A 21,831-nucleotide genomic window follows, 5' to 3' on the forward strand; every position below is an offset into this window, starting at 1 on the left:
GTATTGGTCCTCTGGCAAAGTATTATTGGGATCCTTCTGGCACACTATTATTGGGATCCTTCTGGCACTGTATTATTGTGATCCTTCTGGCACTGTATTAGGAGGGACCTTCTGGCATTTCATTATTGGGATCCTTCTGGCACAGTATTACTAGGATCTGTCTCTTCTGCTTCAGTAATCTCTGGATTTGTTAACAGTCTTAGAATAGCATCTTGTGGGCAACAAAAACCGTTGGGTATTGGTCCTTCTGGCACAGAATTATTGGGATAGTTCTGGCACAGTATTATTGGGATCCTTCTGGCACTGTATTACTGTATTATTGGGAACCTTCTGGCACAGTATTATTGGGAACCTTCTGGCACAGTATTATTGGGATCCTTCTGGCACTGTATTATTGTGATCCTTCTGGCACTGTATTATTGTGATCCTTCTGGCACAGTATTATTAGGATCCTTCTGGCACAGTATTATTGGGATCCTTCTGGTACTATATTATTGGGAACCTTCTGGCACAGTATTATTGGGATCCTTCTGGCACTGTATTATTGTGATCACTCTGGCACAGTATTATTGGGATCCTTCTGGCACTATATTATTGGGAACCTTCTGGCACAGTATTTTTGGGATCCTTCTGGCACTGTTTTATTGGGATCTGTCTCTTCTGCTTCTGTAATCTCTGTAGTCTTAGAATAACGTCTTGTGGGTGACTAAAACCATTCGGTATTGGTCCTTCTGGCACAGTATTATTGGGATCCTTCTAGCACAGTATTATTGGGATTCTTCTGGCACTGTATTAGTGTGATCCGTCTAGCACTGTATTATTGTGATCCTTCTGGCACAGTATTATTAGGATTCTTCTGGCACAATATTATGGGGATCCTTCTGGCACTGTATTATTGGGATCTTTCTGGCACTGTATCATTGTTAACCGTCTGGCACAGTATTATTGGGATTCTTCTGGCACTGTATTATTGGGATCCTTCTGGCACAGTATTATTGGGATCATTCTGGCACAGTATTTTTGGGATCCTTGTGGCACAGTATTTTTGGGATCCTTGTGGCACAGTATTTTTGGGATCCTTCTGGCACTGTTTTATTGGGATCTGTCCCTTCTGCTTCTGTAATCTCTGTATCCGTTAACAGTCTTATAATAGCGTCTTGTGGGTGACTAAAACCGTTGGGTATTGGTCCTTCTGGCACAGTATTATTGGGATCCTTCTGGCACTGTATTACTGTATTATTGGGATCCTTCTGACACAGTATTATTGAGAACCTTCTGGCACAGTATTATTGAGATCCTGCTGGCACTGTATTATGGTGATCCGTCTAGCACTGTATTATTGTGATCCTTCTGGCACAGTATTATTAGGATTCTTCTGGCACAATACTATGGGGATCCTTCTGGCACTGTATTATTGGGATCCTTTCTGGCACAGTATTATTGGGATCCTTCTGGCACAGTATTATTAGGATTCTTATGGTACAATACTATGGGGATCCTTCTGGCACTGTATTATTGGGATCCTTTCTGGCACAGTATTATTGGGATCCTTCTGGCACTGTATTGTTGGGTTCCTTCTGGCACAGTATTATTGGGATCCTTCTGGCACTGTACTATTGAGATCCTTTCTGGCGCTGTATTATTAGGATCCTTCTGGCACAGTATCATTGTGATTCTTCTGGCACTGTATTATTGGGATCCTTTCTGGCACAGTATTATTGGGATCCTTCTGGCATTGCATTATTGGGATCCTTCTGGAACTGTATTATTGGGATCCTTCAGGAACTGTATTATTGGGATCCTTCTGGCACTGTATTATTAGGATCCTTTTGGCACAATACTATGGGGATCCTTCTGGCACTGTATAATTGGGATCTTTCTGGCACAATATTATTGGGATCCTTCTGGCACTGTATTATTGGGATCCTTTTGGCACTGTATTATTGGGCTCCTGTCTGGCACAGTATTATTGGGATCCTTCTGGCACTGTATTATTGGGATCCTTTCTGGCACAGTATTATTGGGATCCTTCTGGCATTGCATTATTGGGATCCTTCTGGAACTGTATTATTGGGATCCTTCTGGCACTGTACTATTGAGATCCTTTCTGGCGCTGTATTATTAGGATCCTTCTGGCACAGTATCATTGTGATCCTTCTGGCACTGTATTATTGGGATCCTTTCTGGCACAGTATTATTGGGATCCTTCTGGCATTGCATTATTGGGATCCTTCTGGAACTGTATTATTGGGATCCTTCTGGCACTGTACTATTGAGATCCTTTCTGGCGCTGTATTATTAGGATCCTTCTGGCACAGTATCATTGTGATCCTTCTGGCACTGTATTATTGGGATCCTTCTGGCACTGTATTATTGGGCTCCTGTCTGGCACAGTATTATTGGGATCCTTCTGGCACTGTATTATTGGGATCCTTTCTGGCACAGTATTATTGGGATCCTTCTGGCATTGCATTATTGGGATCCTTCTGGAACTGTATTATTGGGATCCTTCAGGAACTGTATTATTGGGATCCTTCTGGCACAGTAACATTGGGATCCTACTGGCACTATTATTGGGATTCTTTCTGGCACAGTATTATTGAGATCCTTCTGGCATTGCATTATTGGGATCCTTCTAGAACTGTATTATTGGGATCCTTCAGGAACTGTATTATTGGGATCCTTCTGGCACTGTATTATTGGGATCTTTCTGGCACAGTATTATTGGGAACTGTCTCTTCTGCTTCAGTAATCTGTGGATTCGTTAACAGTCTTAGAATAGCATCTTGTCGGTGACTAAAACCTTTGGCACAATTTTCTAAATCATGATTCTTCAGGGACAGTATTTGTGAAGTTGTTTGCTTTTCTTTGAACATTACGTTTCCTAACACAGTATGTAGATGGCATTGCTGTTTCATGGAGTGGTTTTATCTCAATGATTTCTGGGAGAATTGTTTTATCTCAGAGGATCGAAAGGGAATTACCTTTAGACCACCCTTTCGCAGAAATGTTTTCCTTTGGTTGGGAGTCAGGATGCCATCATGTTTTTAATTGTGGGATTCTTAGGTTGGTGTTTCTACCGGCACAATATTTCTGATAGAAAGTTTAGAGCCAATCACCTGGCAGGGTTCTGAGGGGAGGGTAGTGTTCTATGTCTGTCACAGTATTGGGATGGACACAGTTTCTACCACGGCACAATGTTTCTTTGAGGCACCATGTCTACTTTGGCACGTAGTGTTTCTACAGTGCATCACCTATGTCTACTGTCCAGAAGCTGTTCTCTCAGGCATAGGAACTTCCTGTGCATCGCATGTCAGGTTTACACAGGTGGATAACAAGGTCTTTGAGAGCTCTGGGTGTCTTCTAAGAAGGACTGAGGTCGCATACATTTGCTTTGATAAGCGGACGCGAGAAAAAGACTACAGCCTTAGCGTAAGGTTCATGCTTTGAAGCGCCTGGCAAAGGGCTCGGAGAGTTGCGCCGGCATTGTTTTCTAAAAACAGCTCCGTTCTTTTTTAACTCTGTGTCACTTTGATTCTGCTTTTAATCACTGTTAATCACTTGCTCACCTTCACGCTGTGTACTGCGATTCCCTGGTCCACCACTGAAAGTTCAGATTGGACTTTAAGTTTTCTCCTGAGGCGGAAGCCGGGAGACTTAGCTGTAATTTTAAAAATACCTTGTTCACCCCACTGTATAATATTGTGCACTTTCTCCTGAGGCGGAAGCCGGGAGACTTGGCTGTAATTTTATAATACCTTGTTTTCCCCACTGTATAACATTGTGCACTGTGTTTTTACTTGCATTTCTGGCCTGTTAAATCTTGCGTGCTGGACCGTGCCCTTCTTTCACCCTTGCTGAGCACCGCTATCGGGATCCTCGCCGCTTCGGCTAGCGCGGTGACTTTGGCGGACATCTTGGGTGGGGCGCGAGTGCGGAGAGCGTTCTAGCGGTCTAGTTTACTGGCTCAGCAGGACTATAAGTCTGCATGCCAGCGCGAGCGCGCCGCCAGTGCGCCGAAGGCGCGCTAAAGGCAAGCCCGTCTGCGCCCGTCCGCGACCGTTCGGGACCAGGGGCCATGACCCCTGCCCCCCAGTCTTACCAAATAAAGCCCTACAGCGCTGACGATCTATTAAAGTTACGCGACCTCAGGAACACAGAATGCCTGCACTCTTTACACGTCTTAGATCTCCCCGAGGTCTGCCCTCTATGTAATCATGTGTTCCACAGTTCCTTGTCTACCCCTTTTAAACAAGATTTTAAGCTACTGCTCCTAAACTGTAGATCTTTACCGAAGCACAAGCTCGAAATCAAGCTGCTGTTGGAGGAACATAAACCCGACTTATGCTTCTTGACAGAAACCTGGCTGACGCCACACTCTGACCCAGATACCGTATCCGCCTTGCCTCTAGGCTTTCAGATTTTACGCAAGGATCGTTCGACTGGTAGAGGAGGCGGCCTGGCAATCGTTTACAAGGAACAATATTCCTGTAGAAGTATGACCAGTGTTATTCCCGATTGTGAAAGCCTTGCCTTCAGTATCAACTTTTCCCCCAATACTTGCTTCTCGGGCACCCTGGTCTACAGGCCCCCGGGCCCCTCGAGTCAGTTCCACAAGGCCTTGCCTTCGATCTTAGCTGAAGACGTCACCACATTTTCAAAGTATACAATGTTGGGTGACCTTAATCTTCACTTCGATACTGTTCACGACCACATCGCTACTGAGCTGTTGAATGATCTAGCGGCTCTTCAATTGGAGCAGCTGGTTGATTCTGCCACTCATGCTAAGGGCCATTTACTGGATCCTGTGTTCAGCAACTGCCCTGACCTTAAGGCTGAACCCCCTATTGCTCTGCCATGGACAGATCACCTGCTTGTCCCCCTTTTGTGGTCTACCTATACCTCTCCCCGGCCTATTCACCAGGAAAAGAATTTCAGGAACTGGGCAAAACTCTCTACAATACCCTGGTCTAAATGCCTTGCAAGTTCACGTCCTTACCCCAATAGAGATCTCAATGTAGCCAATCGGGAGTATGAAGAATGGATCTCTCGCTCTCTTGAGACCATCCTTCCCCTCCAAAAAATCACCACCAAACGTTTGCAAAAATCCGCCCCCTGGTTCTCTGAGGAACTCAGGGAAAAAAAGAGGGACTGTAGGAAAATTGAGAGACGATGGCGACTTGATTTTCTTTCAAGTGAGAAAATACGGTATAGAAAGGCTATTAGAGCTTATAAAAATGAGGTTAAACTCGCTCAAGCTACCTATTTCTCCGCTCAAATTCTGCAGGCCAAATCTAAATCTAAGGAAATTTTTAAAGTAGTAAAAAGCCTCATCAAACCTCCCCCGCCACCCATATTGCTGGATAACACTCTACTACACTGTAACAACTTAGCAACGTTCTTCCATCAAAAAGTTCTTCAAATATATTCCTCCTTTTCTGCTGCTGACGCATATCAGACCTCTCAAACTCAGCCCTGCCATGTGGAATCTCCCCCCCAACCCATGGCTAACTTGGAATGTTTCCCCATATTGGAGCAGGACGCTGTTGAGTCACTAGCACGGCAGGTGAAATCTGGATCTCCTTGCGACCCTGCCCCTCCTAAGGCCATGATGTCGGTCATCCAGACGGTCCTTCCCACCATCAAGGACCTTCTCAACGCCTCTCTCATGGCAGGCGTTGTCCCAGCACCTTGGAAGCAGGCCATGGTCCGTGCCTTGCTTAAAAAGCCCAATCTGGACCCTGACGATTTCAGTAATTATCGTCCCATCTCCCTGCTCCCATGGATAAGTAAACTCTTGGAGAAGCACATCAGCATCCACCTTATGGCTTTCCTGGAGTCTAATCAGCTGCTAGACATCACCCAGACTGGCTTCCGACCAAAACATGGGACGGAGACTGCCTTACTGGCGGTAACCGAAGAAGCCAGGAGGATGATGGATCAGGGAGGATCAGTGGCAGTGATCCTCCTTGATCTAAGCGCAGCTTTCGACACAGTTAGTCATGATGTGCTTCTCTGCCGTCTCTCTGAAATAGGAATCTCGGGCAAGGCTCTAAGTTGGTTCACATCCTTCCTAAGCAACAGATCCTTCCGGGTCTTTGAGGGAGACACTGTCTCCACTAGTAAACCTCTCACCTGTGGGGTCCCGCAGGGCTCATCGCTGAGCCCTGCACTGTTCAACGTTTACATGCGACCGCTGGCTGAGATCGTCCGCCCATTTGGCATCAAAATAGTTTCTTACGCGGACGATACTCAACTAGTGGTATCCCTTGCACAGGAGAACAATGGCCCCATGCAAAGAGGACTAAGGGATTGCCTGGAGGCTGTGAAAGTGTGGATGACAAGATCTTTCCTCAAACTCAATGGGAGCAAAACAGAGCTGATGTTTCTGGGGCCTGCTGCCCCCACTTCCTTCGACCCTTTTTGGCCCCCCTGCCTTGGCATCCCGCCTGTCCCTAAGGACAATATAAAAAGTCTGGGCATTTGGCTGGATAAGGCCCTAACACTTAACATCCAGGCCACAAAGTTGTCTGCAACCTGTTTCGGCCTACTTAGGATGCTTAGGAAAGTGCTCCCATTACTACCCATGGAGGCCAGGCAAGTCGCTGTACAGGGTTTGATACAGTCTCGACTTGACTTCAGTAACTCTCTATACCTCGGCGCCCCCGAATACACCCTCCGCAAACTGCAGACAGTGCAAAATTGTGCTGCCCGCACACTACTTCAATTGCCCCGGAAAATATCAGCAAAACCCGGACTGAGGAAACTGCACTGGCTCCCGGTCCGTCAAAGAATTTTTTTTTTAAAGCGCTGTGCATTGCTCATCAGGCCTTCTGTGATACAGGCCCGGCAATCTGCCGGAACCTTATGACTCATTATCATCCCACAAAGCATCTCCGCTCCAGTCAGGCCTTCTTAGCAATTGTACCAAGAGTTAGAAGAATGCGGTCCGGTGGCAGGATGTTTTCATTTAATGCCGCCAAACTATGGAACCTCCTGCCCCCTCAACTCAGATCCAACTCCAATCTCTCTTCATTCCGTAAACACTTGAAGACTTTTCTTTTTACTTTCCAAAATTAACTTCCCGAAGTGTCCAGGCTAGCCCTCACTCTATTCTTCAAGTAGCGCTTGGCCGCCTTCTGGCAGCAATTGCGCTTTACAAATCCACTTTTCATTTCATTCATTCATTTCATTTCATTTCATTTCATTTCATTTCATTGTGTGGAGGGAAGGTACCGCAACACAGGAAGTGAAGAAGCCTACACTACTTCCACAGGTCAGCATTCTAGCAGCTGATACCTGCCCTTTAAAAGCCACATGTCTGTAGTGACGCGCAGCGGGTGCACTGCTGGCGCGCTGACGGCGCGCAAAAGGCAAGCTCGTCTGCGCCCGTCCGCGCCAGACGAGGCCCAGGGCCCACAAACCCTACATCTTTTTCCCCCAATCAACATCATTACTCCATTGCACAGCTCAAACAGCTTAATAGAACTTTAGGAAGCGCCTGCGCACATTCCATCATGCCAGAAAAATTCCCCGACCACTGCCCGCAATGTCAGCACAAATTTACCCCTTCCAACCTGAAACTTTCCACTCCCTCTGAGCTTTTCAAAATTTCACTACTAAACTGCAGATCCCTTCCTAAACATACAACCGAAATCTGGATGCTTCTTAAAGATCTAGACCCAGACGTGCTGTTTCTGACGGAAACATGGCTCACCTCATGCGCCGAACCCGACATCATTCAAGCCCTCCCTCAAGGCTTTGTGATGCAGAGGGTCGACCGCGCAACAGGCAGAGGGGCGGGATAACGATTATCCATAAAGATCAATTCATCTGCCGCTTGCTTGGGAGTCCAATCAACGACTGCGAGAGCACCCACTTTAACATAGAACTCTCACCGAGCTTATCATTTTCGGGTATCCTTATCTATCACCCCCCCTGGAGCATTGGGCTCATTCCATCACTCGCTACTTGAGGCTGCAGCTAACCTAGCAAGTTCAGCACCCAATTTTACTCTCCTTGGAGACTTTAACCTCCACTTTGACGATATTTTGGCTGCTAACACTAATGAGCTGACTAGGGACCTCTCCGAGCTACATTTGACTAAAAAGATTCTACAAGCCACCCATGTGAAAGGTCACCTATTAGATCAGGTTTTCTCAAGTCTAGAGGACCTCAAAGGAGTTGACCCTATCCCCCTCCCATGGACTGATCATTTCTTGATCAACCTCTCCTGGTGTCATCAACACACAAATCATCCCCTCCAACCCACCTGGACCTTTGACCGTCCTTGGTCTAAACTTCCCTTGGAGAAATGGATTCAAACCCTAGAAAGAACCAAACCCAAAGCTAACCCCTGCCCAACAGTTGCTAACGAAGATTTTTCAAACTGGATAGGTCAATCACTGGACTCTGTCCTCCCTAAAGTCAGAATAAAAAAGTCTGAAAGGTCTCACAATGCCCCTTGGTTCTCCCCTGAGCTGCGTACATTTAAACGGCAATGCAAAATCAAGGAAAGGCAATGGAGAAAAGAATTCCTCCCCTCAAAAAAAGCTGAATACAGAGCGGCTATCCAAACATATAAATCTGAAATTAAAAAAAGCCCAATTATCCTACAATGAAGAAAAGATCCTATCAGCCCAGAACTCGCCCAGGGAAACTTTCACCATTATTAAAAAATTACTCAAAACACCCGTCCCTCGTACTGCCCCAGATCCCTCTGGCCAACGGTGCAATAAATTAGCAAACTTCTTTAACCACAAAGCACAATCCATCCTCCAATCTCTTCCACAGGGGAATGAAGCTCTGGAAATACAGATCAATTCAGACACTTTCACCACCAAACCCACTCTGGAGACCTTTCCCCCTATGCCCCTGGAAACTCTGCTCACTTTGCTGTCCACCGTTAAGAGCGGATCACCAAGGGACCCAGCTCCACTCTACATCCTGAAAAAAGCAATAGCCACCTTAGCCCCTAACATACTGAACCTGATTAATGCCTCACTAAATACAGGATTGGTCCCTTCCCGCTGGAAACAGGCTACGGTCAAGGCTCTACTTAAGAAACCCAACCTAGATCCAGCTGAACTGGGAAACTAAAGCCCAATATCTCTTCTTCCAGGAATAAGTAGTGACAGAAAAGTTTGTCAACCAGACCCTTTCAGGTTTTCTTGAAACACACAATCTGCTTCACTCCTCCCAGACAGGGTTCCGGCCTCGCCAGAGCACGGAAACGGCCCTGCTGACAGTAGTAGAGGAAAGCAGAAAAATCCTCGACTCAGGAGGTTCCACTGCCATCATTCTCCTTGACCTAAGCGCAGCATTCGACACGGTGAACCATGTTACCCTAATTAACCGTCTGAGGAATATAGGAGTCACAGGCACCGTGCTTCGCTCCTTCGTAGAAGGAACAACCTTTCACGTTTTTGAGGAGAAAGTTATATCTGAACCGGCCAACTTAACAAGTGGGGTCCCGCAGGGCTCCTCTCTCAGCCCGACCCCTTTTAATGTTTATATGTCCCCCTGGCAGCCGTAGTTGCCCCCTCTGGAATCCGCATAGTGACTTATGCGGACGACACGCAACTGGTGGTGGCACTCAATCAGGCAGAAAATAACACAAACAGCCTCCACTCCTGCCTAGAAGACATCTCAGAATGGATGGATAGTTCCCAGCTCAAGCTTAACGGTGGAAAAACCGAGATTATGGTCTTAGGTAACCACAGCAGCTTCCACCCCAACTCAATGTGGCCTCCCCCCCCCCCACCAGCCCCCCCCCGACCAACAAGACCGAAATCAAAAGTCTGGGCATCTGGTTGGACCAGGATTTGAATTTTAGAACACAGGCCAGGAAGACAACAGCTACTTGTTTCGGCCTGCTCAGAATGGCCCGGAAAGTCCTCCCTCTTCTCCCCCCTCCAGCAAAAAAGGTACTGATACAATCCCTAATACTCTCCAGGCTTGACTATGGAATGGATTATACCTAGGCTCCCCCTCCTCAGTAATTGCCAAACTCCAGTTAGTCCAAAACAACGCAGCCAGAATTCTGACGGGCACTTCAAACAGACAGTCAGCCAAACCGGCAATACACTCCCTCCACTGGCTCCCCGTGCACGAACACATCAAATTTAAATCGTTGTGCATTGCCCATAAAACACTGTCAGGAACAGGCCCCGCCATTAACTCAGCCCTGATTCTTCCCTACAAAGCTAACAGAAAACTCCGGTCAGATGATCTGCGTCTGGCCGAGGTACCTAAAATAAAAAGAGCCAGAAGTGGCGGATGACTGTTCTCCTACAATGCCTCCAAACTCTGGAATTCCTTGCCACTTCATCTACGCCTGATCCCCAATCACCAGGCCTTCAGAAAACAACTTAAGACCCTGTTGTTTACCTAGTCTGCTCTCCGTCCATGTTGGTTCCACAGCGCTGGGACACTTCCGGGTAGCCATGCGCTCTATAAATGCCTTTTCATTCATTCATTCATTCATTCATTTCATAATACTATAACATCAGATATCATGTTATGTTCGCTACTGCCATCTTGTTCTCCCATGCTAACCACAGTCGTTCAGGCTGTCTCGCCTCTGAGGTACTTAGCCCCATGCCCATGCTTGGCAACACTAAGCCAGGGTTCCTAATTCACTGACTGAGCATTAAGAAGTAACCTTTCTTGTATATTTGCCCACGAGAAGACTATGTGCCTTCAGTTCTATCATCGATTTAGCTGTTTCGTCTCTTGTATGTCACTGGATGCTAGAACCTAAAAAAGTCTATAAATAGCACATTGAAAGGGGGTGGGCAGCATTACATTCTCAGCTGCTATGAGGGGAAGCTCTTGACCCATTGACTTACATTTCTGAACATAGTGGTCCAGACTTCAAGTAGGCTCTTTTCTGGATACTTTCACATTAGAAAGGTTTCCACAACATATCTAATTTTAACCACTAAACAAGAGAGTTACAAATATTGTGTGGTGTGTTGCAGGTCGGTGGGGGCAAGGCTGGGGAGCTGGTATATTAAACCTTAACGGGTCTGAAGGGCAAGCATGCACTTTGGGAGACAAACTGCTTTCAAAGTTTGCTCTACCCAAGTGGCAAGGTTTTCTCATGTGCTGAAAGGAGCTCCCATTCACCTGAGGGAGAAAGAAGACTTCCGGGTCCCAGCTTTACCTGTATGTCCAACGAATATGGTCCGGATATTCCAGTTTTCATCCCACACCTTGATGGACGTGCCGGAGGAGGTGACCAGGAGCTTGGCAGCGTCGGAATAAACAATTCCAGTGATGGATCTAGCGAGAATAACGTAGAACTTTGAGCACCAGGGTATCACAGATAAAAGGAAGCACAGCTTGAAGGAGCGGCATTCTGCTCATTTCATTTTAACATTATAGAAAGTTACGCTTAATACTGACACTTGTAAGGCAGTCACTTCTGAACCAAACATGCCTGGGTTAAACAAGGACCACATGCCTGGGTTAAACAAAGACCATATGCCTGGGTTAAACAAAAACCACATGCCTGGGTTAAACAAAGACCACGAGCCTGGGTTAAACAAAGACCACATGCCTGGGTTAAACAAGAACCATGTGCCTGGGTTAAACAAAGACCACATGCCTGGGTTAAACAAAGACCACGTGCCTGGGTTAAACAAAGACCACATGCCTGGGTTAAACAAGGACCATGTGCCTGGGTTAAACAAAGACCACGTGCCTGGGTTAAACAAAGACCACATGCCTGGGTTAAACAAGGACCATGTGCCTGGGTTAAACAAAGACCACATGCCTGGGTTAAACAAAGACCACGTGCCTGGGTTAAACAAAGACCACATGCTTGGGTTAAACAAAGACCACATGCCTGGGTTAAACAAAGACCACATGCCTGGTTTAAACAAAGGCCACATGCCTGGGTTAAACAAAGACCACAGCAAGAAGTCACCCTTCTTGAGATTCCTTTGACTAGTTCTCATGGCAGATCTCAGCAATGCGGGGCAGTGATGCCACAAAGTCTAAGGCTTTGCACTCACTACCTATTTATTGTCTGCCAGATTTGTGCAGTGGCTCAGCAGTATTTTTACAAATGCTTCAACTGTATAGTCCTTTTACATAATTTTTAGCAGAGGGAGAAAATACGTAAGACTCAACAGTACATCAACCACACCACACCTCTGCGTAGCATCCTGCTTCTCTTGCAGGCCTCACCGACATCCTCAGCTCCCTCAGATCCACATCCTACAAACATAATGCCTTAACAATGGTCCTTCATTAAATCTCTCGCTGGAGAAGCACTCCCGACTCTACTCACAAGAGTCAGTGCATCCCTCACTGAAGTGGTGTGGCCACTGCCTTATCTAGTGCATCTTCCAGGCCAGCAGCCCAATGTGTGCTGCAGAGCGTGTTGAAGTAGAAGTGTAACTGGAGGCAGCAGCCAGGAAACTTGTTCTAGGAAAATTGTGCTTCGACACAGTCATAAGTGCCCACACTACCAGTGTGAGTGCTTGTGTCACTCCCCACAGGCAAATTGCCACAAAACCTTAGTTTTGACCACCTCTTGCCTGAGGTTTGTCCATGGCCATCTGGGATCCAGGGACAGTCAACAGATGATAATGTTAGGCTTCATGGGCAGATCGGCAGCAGGTCCGCTGCCTTCCTGGTGGACGGTGCTCCACAGGAAGCCTTGTTTGAGTACAACGGCTCACTTGGTGTGTACTGTGAGTGAATGTGAGCCTTGCTGCTTCTCCCATTTCTGTTCATCCGTGTTGTGTTGAGTGTCTACGACAAATTTGTTTTATTTTTAAAACAGACCTTTATTGATTTTCATGAAAATACACATTCAAACCCGCCGCCCACTGACTGGGCAACAGCGGAAACCAGGAGGAAATACAACAGACATAACACCAATCTCAATATAGAGCCACATCCAATGTCCCATAAGGCGTCCGTGATACTGTGCAGTCTGTCTTGCATGGTTGATCCAGTTCAATGGTGTGGAGCAAGAAGACCCCCCCACTCCCTCCTCTCCTGTTCAAAAACTTCCCCAACAGAGCCCCCTCCAACCACCCTCCCAAGCATGTCGTCAGCCACTAAGTTGTGCAAAAGAGCAGATACGACTCTCATACCACCTATCATACTCCCCATCCCACAGGGCGCAGTAGTGACTGGATCAAGAACATCGGGGGAAGTTGCCTATCATGGTCCCAGTGGCCTCTCCCCGCCCTATGCTCCCACTGGCGGGGAAGGGTCTCTCAAGGGCCCCCTGCCACGCCCCCCTCCTCAAGGACCTCCTTGTCATCTACAGGCAGATGCTTGAGCAGCTCCAGGAGTGCCACCCATGCCCGGGCCATTTCCTGTGGTTTCTCGCTGCCATTTCGCCGAGCCAACCGCAGTCTGTAGTTCCCTTCGCTCTCTGCCCATTTCACCATCTCCCTATTCCAGCGCACTAGACTAGGCCCCTGCCTCGCCTTTCAGTTGGAGGTAAGTTCTCGTTTAGCCAAGATCAACCCCAGGTCAATAAACCGGCTGGTGACCTTAGTCTTGGTAGTGTGTGGGAACAAATACAACAAGCAGAGTCCTGGTGTCACCGTTAGCTCCCTCTCTGTCACAGCCAGCAGAGCAGTCATCACCTCCCGCCAGAAGTCTCCCACCCGCGGGCAGTCCCAGAGCATGTGGAGAAAATTCGCCCCACCCTGGTCACAGCGGGGGCAAGTGTCCAAGCCCCCAAAGTACTCCGCGATTATAGTAGGGGTGAGGTAGGCCCTATGGAAGATATAGAAGTGTCTACGACAAATTTATTCAGTGAATAAATGTGTTACTTGTAGAAGGAAATTAGCGAGTCCTGAGAAGTGGTGGATACCTGTGGATTAAGTGCATGGGCTTGTGATAACCTAGTAGCATATAATTCACATATCTACTACCAAGATGGCAACACCATGCCATGAATGTTAGGTGGGCATCACATACCAACTGAATGTTGGAGCTGAAACATCCCTTACAGCTGCAGAACAAGAAGGGGTGTCTGTGGACTGATAGAGGTCCCCATGTCAAGAGAGGGGGGCACTTATGTTTCAGATGTTTCTCAGCTTTTGGAATTGCTGGTGGAATATTTGGCCTTATTCAGAGAGGATACACTACTTGTAACGCCTACTCCAACTACTGTATGAACACTATGCCCCATTTGAACAGTGGTGAATCCTTCAAACTCTGGAGATTGCAGAACAGTACTAGTGTTCAGTGCCTCTCACTAAGGCAGGTTAACCTAAAACCTTGACTCATGTCAAGTCTACCTTCCTTTTTCTAGCAAACAAAGATTTTCTTGACCGTGGCATAGTGATTAACATATCATCAGTGAATAAGACCTTGTACTTCTCGTGCATATACTGTTATAGCCATGATGCGTGCACTGGCAATCTGACCACAATGACAAGTGTTACAAAGGGCACGCTTGCTGCTATCTTCATTGCTAACCTTTAAGTAAGTCAGGAAAATTACAAGCTATAGCTCTACATCTTTACATAAACGAGTTACTCAAGGAAGCCCTGTTCATTCTTTGAGTTAAAAAGGAGAACTTCCTCAATGTAGCCATCGGCCTCCAAACCCCAACGTGCAAAAGTTCTAATAAGTCAGCCCATAGGCCTTAACTTTATCTGGAACTTTTGTGAACATTTCAGATCTATCCTTCCCCACTATCTTGGGCGGGTAATGTTGTGCCACCCTCGCCTTGACTCTGTAAGTCAACATCTTGGTGGATGTATCCCTCTTTATTCGGCTTTCAAGGTTATCCATTCGCTATACTCTCTTGCACATTTTGTCTTGTCATTTGCTTCAAAAGTTCCAAACCTTTGCTGCAACCTTTGACTGTAAATGACCTCCCTTATAACAGTTGTCTTAAAGGCCTGCCAACACACCCCCCATGGCCTTATCGTCTGGTTCATTAATGCAGAGATATTCTACTATCCTCCTCTTTATCCCAGTGCAGTTTTCTCCTTGATTGTTGTTCTCAGTTTCTTTAGTTACATCCTGCTCTTTATCAACTTTGAAGGAGACAAAACAACTTTCATCTAAAATTGTTAGACACCAGTGTTGAAGGTGTTCTGGTGCCCACTGCTGAGAGCTATGGTGGTTGTTCAAGGTGCTGGACCGAGTCACAGGTGAGGGTCTATTACGAGAGGGATGGCTTTTCACAGCTGGAATGGCTGAAGGTCACAACCAGCTTTCTTCTGAGCATCCCTTGCCACCTCCCCAGTTGCACCGTAGACCGGCCCTGTACGATTCCACGGTGTGCAAGTTGTTTCAGATCCTTTATTCTGCTTCTCAACATTGGACATACAGTGTTTTTATACATTGTTCTGCCTCCTGCCTCCTTTCTTGACAACTTAGATTTAATGCTCGTTATACAGTATTACTTCCTTGCTGAGTTATGTAACCCAACACCAGTGAGTAACAATCCATATATATGTTGGACCTAGATTGCTTTTCTAAGTGCTTTATGTGAAATTGCCTCCCGCTTAACTACTGTTTGCTTGAGTCACCATGAAATCTGCACAGAATGTTTTATATATACGCTACCTGTAGCCCACGACTGCTGTACAGCGCCCCTTACCCAAGAGGACTCGTTTGCGCATCACTAAACTACATAGGTAGAATAAAGTGGCTCATGGTGTGCATTTAAAGAATAATGCAAGTCACCAAGGAGTTCCAAGCCCATACTGATGAACAAGGGCAAAGCTCAAGTTCCTTTATAAGGTAATGGAACTCTGGGATGACTTGCAATATCCTTAAAATGTATGTCAGGGATTACTTTATTCCTAATAACACATGATCACACTATCACTCTTACAACAAACTGCTTAAATCATTGGTGTCTTGCGCTTTCATATGACAGAGGTAGCATGGTTGCGGACATGAAGAATAGGTAGTGCAAAATTAAATACACCAAAAGGCATTTAGTAATGTGTTGCACAAATATATTAGAATTAGCTTAATGTAAGTCAAATTTTAAAGAAATGCTGTAGCTCAGATTGTGTAGAAGCATACAGAGTAATTTCATCTTTCTTGTAATTACCATGCATACAAATCTTCTATCTGCTGATCACTTCCCATTTTAGAAAATCATATCAAAAGTACAAAAAGACAGTTTTCATTTCTGCTGCAGCTGTCATTATGCTAGTTAACCTGCTTTGACTGCTGACATCACAACTCAACTGTAATAAGTTGTTGCATTTGAACAATCTCATCACTCAGTTATAAAATCAACAAGGTGAGGAAGGAATGCTTGAATTAATTTCAGCCACCAGCGATCCCTCTGGCCTCATTCCAGACCTTGGTTTTTTTCCACTCTGCCAATCCAGAGACCTCCTTTATGCAAATCAGTCTTGGTCCTCCTCCAATAGGAGCAGTCCTGCCGAAACTGTGAGGCCTGGTCCCCTCTAGATGGGAGCATAAGCAAGCCCACACTGGTTATGACCTACTTAGGTCTCATCTGTGAGGAATAGCTTGTGTCCTATGGCACACTGAGCACAGTTGGAGCTGGACTGTTCCTATTGGTTGGGTCTGATTTGATAGGCAATGGTGGGCAAACAATTTCATTTAAGCATTCCATCCATCACTTTTTTGTATTCTTTACGTGCGACGGGTATGCCCAGACATGGATTCCATGCTCACTTTTCCACTGGAACCAATCTCCACCCATCCTGAGAGGCCCAAATAAACCAAAACTGGTCTTGGGTTGTTTTTGTTTCGGTGCAGAGAGGACCTGGCTTGGCAGTTCACGTTGGAGTGTTTCTACTGCAGCAGGATCAAGGCTGATTTGCACATGGCTTGGTTGATTCTAAGGTGGCATGGTGGGCAAAATAATGATGGACTGGGATGAAGCCCCAAGTAATTACCAGTGGTTAAGATTAATTCAAGCATTCCATCCATCACTTTTTTTAATACGTCATTCCGTAATTACAAGAGACGTCACAACTTGACTGTTAAAATTAGAGACAAGCTTTTATAGAGGGATCAGAGGCTCCAAGGTATTTTAGATCAATAAATAAATCAATACATTAATAAATTAAGCTACTTGAACAATCCACCCAGTAAAGGTAGAAGGTTCTAAAGAAAATAGGGCAAAACAGAAAGACAGTGGTTGGAATGACGGAGCCGAAGGGACATACCTGCTATTATGGTCCAACTAACAACATTCCAATGTACTTTATGTTCTTAGAGGAGGAATATGCCCCACCTGTGACCTTGATGGGATTTATTTTTAGACTTGCCTAATCAGGTCTGTAAGAGCGTTAGCACAGTAGGCCTTGGAGATCCTTAGCAAGGGAAGAGAGTTGTATCATCCTCTAGTCAATAGTCTCCTGCCACAACTGAGAGATTCACAGAATTCAAGATAGCATTTCACTATGAACATGCAAGAGAAAGTACTAAATACAGAAATGGAGAGCCATCACATTGTGCGCCAAGAAAATGATGCTCAATCAGACCTGAGAACATCTGAGTGGGTTCTCGTACAGAAAACTGTGGATCCAAAGATCCATACATGCCTGAAATAGAAGGCAAAATGTTTAGAGAGTAACCCCTTAATAAATAAAAGAGGAAATGTACATCATTGTGGGGCTTACCGTAGGTGGAGGGCCCTTCGGAAAGAGATTAGAGCTCCTTCAGATATGTTGAAAACAGCCACGTTGTTGTCACAGACAGCGAAGCACTTCTGGGACAGGAGCAAGGTCCTCTCCAGGACCAGCATGCTGACCATGTCACACTCATTGAAGCCCTGAGACATCACTTTTTGGCAGACCATCTGGCGGAAGCCAACACGAAAATGCCAGATGGCGATATATGCGGCCCCACCAGTGACCACCTCATTCCGCTGCTCGTTGTATGTGGCACAGCAGATTTCGCGGGCAAACTGTATGGTGGAAATCACTGCAAGGTCTGCGCTAAGCACTTTCAGGGTATCCAGGTGCCAAGCCACGTACTGGTTCACACGGGAGACATGCAGCAGACCGGTCAGAGGTCCAGTGGGTTGAAGAGAGTTTGTGATGCGCCCATCCTTCTGGTGCAGGTGGATCCTGCCAGTGGCATCCAGGCTGACAAAGCCCTTCCTCTGGTGGCTGTATATCACCTGGAGCACAGGGTCCTGGAAGAGCACGTGACGCTGATGCTCGATGCCATGGGTTAATTGAAGAGATCGAAGGTCTGACTTCTTCATCTAGGATTAGAGAGTTAAAAGAACATAAACCATACAAATGAAAGCAGCCAAACATAGTTAGAAAAGCAGCAAGCAAAGTTAGTTACTTTCAGAGGGCATTCTCCAGCAAGGATCACAAAATGGGTAGTGTGCTGTGTGTCCATCATATGACCTTTATTTTGCAGCATGTAGATGCTTTTGCAAAAACCATCAGGCATGTGGCTGCATGCCTGATAATATTTAAAATATGATTCCTTGATATCTCACAAGAAAGGCCACACAATGCCAGCTTTCAATGACTTGGGGATGGAAGAGTTAGCCAGCCTCGCCCTGTTCATTTTTCTAACCTGCTTTTTGTTTTCCCCTTCCATTCAACAATCTGAAAGCTCAACAGAGGTGCTCCACTTTTTATTCAGAGATGCTGAAAGTATGTCCACCTAAAGTGTACCCTCCAACAAAATAGAAGATGGCTACTGCATCCTCAAACTAGGTTACATTGTCACAGGCTTTGTAGCAATGGGCTTAGTCATAAGTTCAATTTTTTTTACCAGCAAATCTGGCGTGATGTCCTTGCCACATATGATTTAGTTTCATAAGTGTGGTGTCCATTTCGTACACCTTGTGGACCCTCTGCCGCCATGGACTGAGTCATTCCTTTGATGCTGCTGTATCGCGTGCTAACATATCCGCCGCGCTACCATTCTTAAACTGTCCTGCCATCTCAAGCACTGGTAAATATGGGAAAATCCGATCCTAAGCATGGGAAGTTGGTATTTGAACGAAACAGGACTGCTGAGCTCTTGCCGGAAAACGCAGCGGAAGTTACGGGTCCCAACACATTGGAATTTGGCTCCACCACAGATGCCGTTCTACAGGACCTCAAGGCCAGCCTGCCCTCTTTTGAGGTTGGATAGGCTGTCGGAGCACCTAGATCACCAGAATGAGAGACTAGGTGGTGCTGAGAGCTGAATCTCAGATCTTGAGGAGGATAACAGTATTACCATCGAAAAGGTGCTTAAAATGGAGAAAATGTCCACATCAGTAGCTGATAAGAATGATCATCTTGAAGCATGCTAGCGCTGCAAGCATTACAGGAATTGTGGATTACAGATATTACAGGAATTGGAGAATCAACCAACATGGAATGTCCTGACAAGTTTGTAGAGATTCTCCTATTGGGTAGGACATCCTTTTCAGATGTGTTCCTGGTTGAACGTGCGCACAGATCTCTAGATCCTAGGCCTCTGCCAGTGGCCCCTCCATGTCGTATGGTGGTACGACTACTGAATTTCTGTGATCAAGATATAGCTCTGAGGCTGGAGCCCAGACGCCGAACATAGAGGATGTGGAATAATGTAGTAAACGGGCGACGTACACTCATACAACTTGTACTTGCTCTTTGCGAATTGTTGACTGCATGAGTAAGTCAACAACTGTGTCAACAAGTACTGTGTGAGTAAGCTCACTGGGCCAATGCTGGTTGATGCACAGTATCTTGAAGCTCTGCCAACATTCATGTTTGAGTGCCTTGAGCTGCTACTTTCTATCATGATAAGACAACGCACTTAAATATCTTGAAGTCCTGCATATAGCCGCTTAAGCATTCAGCGGGGTGGAGGGGTGGGTTGCTGACTTGCACGCCTGAGGCGTGTATCGCCATGTATTGTCTGACCAATGTCTGTTCAGGATATGGGTGGAGTTCAGTGTGTGGAGGGGGACATTTGTTTAGACCTTATGGTCTTACACAATCAGAAATCGAGTCGCCACTGATAAATTTGCAGATTTTGCTCTACCCAATCACTGACAAGGATATACCAGAGATTAAAAGCACGGACAGCAGTACTGGCAAAGAGGACTCTGAAAATACTGTCCTCGAATGTCAGGGGTGTGAACAGCTCCCAAAAGATAAAGAGGGTCTTGACCTACATGGACAGGTACAAAGTAGATCTGGCGATGCTTCAAGAAAGACACATATTGTCATTAACACCCGCTACTGTTCCTCATATAGTCCATATTCACAAGGAGTGTGTATAATAATCCGTGGACATGAAGACTTCAGATTGATTAGGCAGCATATTGATCATGAAGGCCACTATATCATTGTAAGGAAATGCCTCTTTTTGCCATGATCACCTCCAAAGTGTTAGACTGATGCTGCTGGTTTTTCCACTCTGAGAGGCACTGAGGCCTGCTATCCAGACCTCAGCGCCACTGCTTTTGACCCTTAGAAGTGTATTGGCAAATTGGCTATTTTTAGTTGGTTTACCAAAACTAACTTATGAGTCCCTAGTACATGGTACCAGGGGTATCTGGGGCCTGTAAGTCAAAGTGTCCCCCCAGGGCCTGCAGCACTTATTGAGCCATCTAAAACAAGAGCAAAGCCCAAACCTCCATTTTTAATGTGTATAAGTTACCCTTACAGTAGGTCTATTGAGTCCTATGACACAGTGCACCATATTAAAAAGGAGACCAGGTGTTTAACATGTTCTAACAGCACAAACTCGCAATTGTCATTTTTACTGTGAGAGAGGCTAGTAGCCCCTTTGGCGAGTACAGGGTCATATGCTGACAACTCAGCTGTGCTAACTTCTGAATGGGACTACTAATATTAGTACGCCAAAAAATCAAAGAACTTGTTACATTAAGCCCAACTTGATTCCCAAATTAATGCAGCTTGTTGCTTAAGGCAATTTTAGAAAGTTGCTACTCTATTGCCCCAGTTTTCCAGTGGCCATTTGCAGATGCTGGCCACGAGACATTCTCTTGCCTGCATGGGGAGTAAACATCTCCCAGGACAGTTACTGTAGCTGGAGGAGGTGTTACCTCCGCCTGGAAGGAAGCCACAAGATGTGTTGGCCCAAAAAGCAAGCTTCAAGTGGCAAGCTGCCTTTGAAGGGAAAATGGTGAACACCCTCGAGAGGGGATGCTCTTTTGTCTGGTTAGACAGCTTGGCGTTGGGACAGAGAGGGGGAAACACTGACCAAACATTTATTTTCATTGGTGTGTAGCCCCCAGATAGCGACATCACTAGGGTGGGCTACCAAGCACCACACACCAAGAGAAAGGTTCAGCCATCTTGGGAGTGGGAAGAATAGAATAATGTAGGATAGGTAGATAACCACACATTACAGAAGTTGTTATCAGTTAGGAGGGAACCTAGTAGCCCACTGGACAGTGAACACACACCCCCCTAAGAGCACTTGCTGGGCATAAAAGGGGCACCCATAGTACCTATGACCCAGAACTCAAATCTCACTTGTGCTGGAGATGAAGACTGTAAAAGGTCTTAATGGAGCCGGTAAAACAAAATGTCGTATACCTTCTCTATTTTGCATGAAAATACTAATTACATAATCAATGTATATTATAATTTGAATTAACTGGGTGCTGTGTTATACTAACCAACAATTTGCATTTTTGGTAAACGCAAATTACACGCGGGACTCATTGCCATTTGCATGGCAGAATAACTATAATAACTAATTGTGGTATGCGTATTAACAGTAGTATGTGTGGCGATAGAATATTGCATGATTTATGTTGCTTTGGTGAAGTTTGCATTCCTGTAAGGACCGAATGGTGAGTTTTATCGCTTTAAATGTCTCTATAAGCTAGGAAAATACTAATATATAAAGGGATTAGTGAGGGTTTAACAT

The 21,831-nt window shown here is 45.8% G+C and overlaps 1 protein-coding gene across 1 annotated transcript in view; it reads right to left on the reverse strand.

Annotated features, from left to right (window-relative positions):
* Positions 1-21,831, reverse strand: part of WDR97 (WD repeat domain 97) — a 619,749-nt gene that overhangs the window by 530,828 nt on the left and 67,090 nt on the right. The window contains exons 5-6 of the mRNA XM_085604522.1: positions 17,607-18,196; positions 11,168-11,286 (exon numbers count right to left, since the gene is read on the reverse strand). Of these exons, the coding sequence (XP_085460648.1) occupies positions 11,168-11,286; positions 17,607-18,196 (709 nt within the window). The remainder of the gene's footprint in view (positions 1-11,167; positions 11,287-17,606; positions 18,197-21,831) is intronic.

Source organism: Triturus cristatus, chromosome 5_1 (genome assembly GCF_964204655.1).
Source record: "Triturus cristatus chromosome 5_1, aTriCri1.1, whole genome shotgun sequence".
Classification (NCBI taxonomy): domain Eukaryota; kingdom Metazoa; phylum Chordata; class Amphibia; order Caudata; family Salamandridae; genus Triturus; species Triturus cristatus.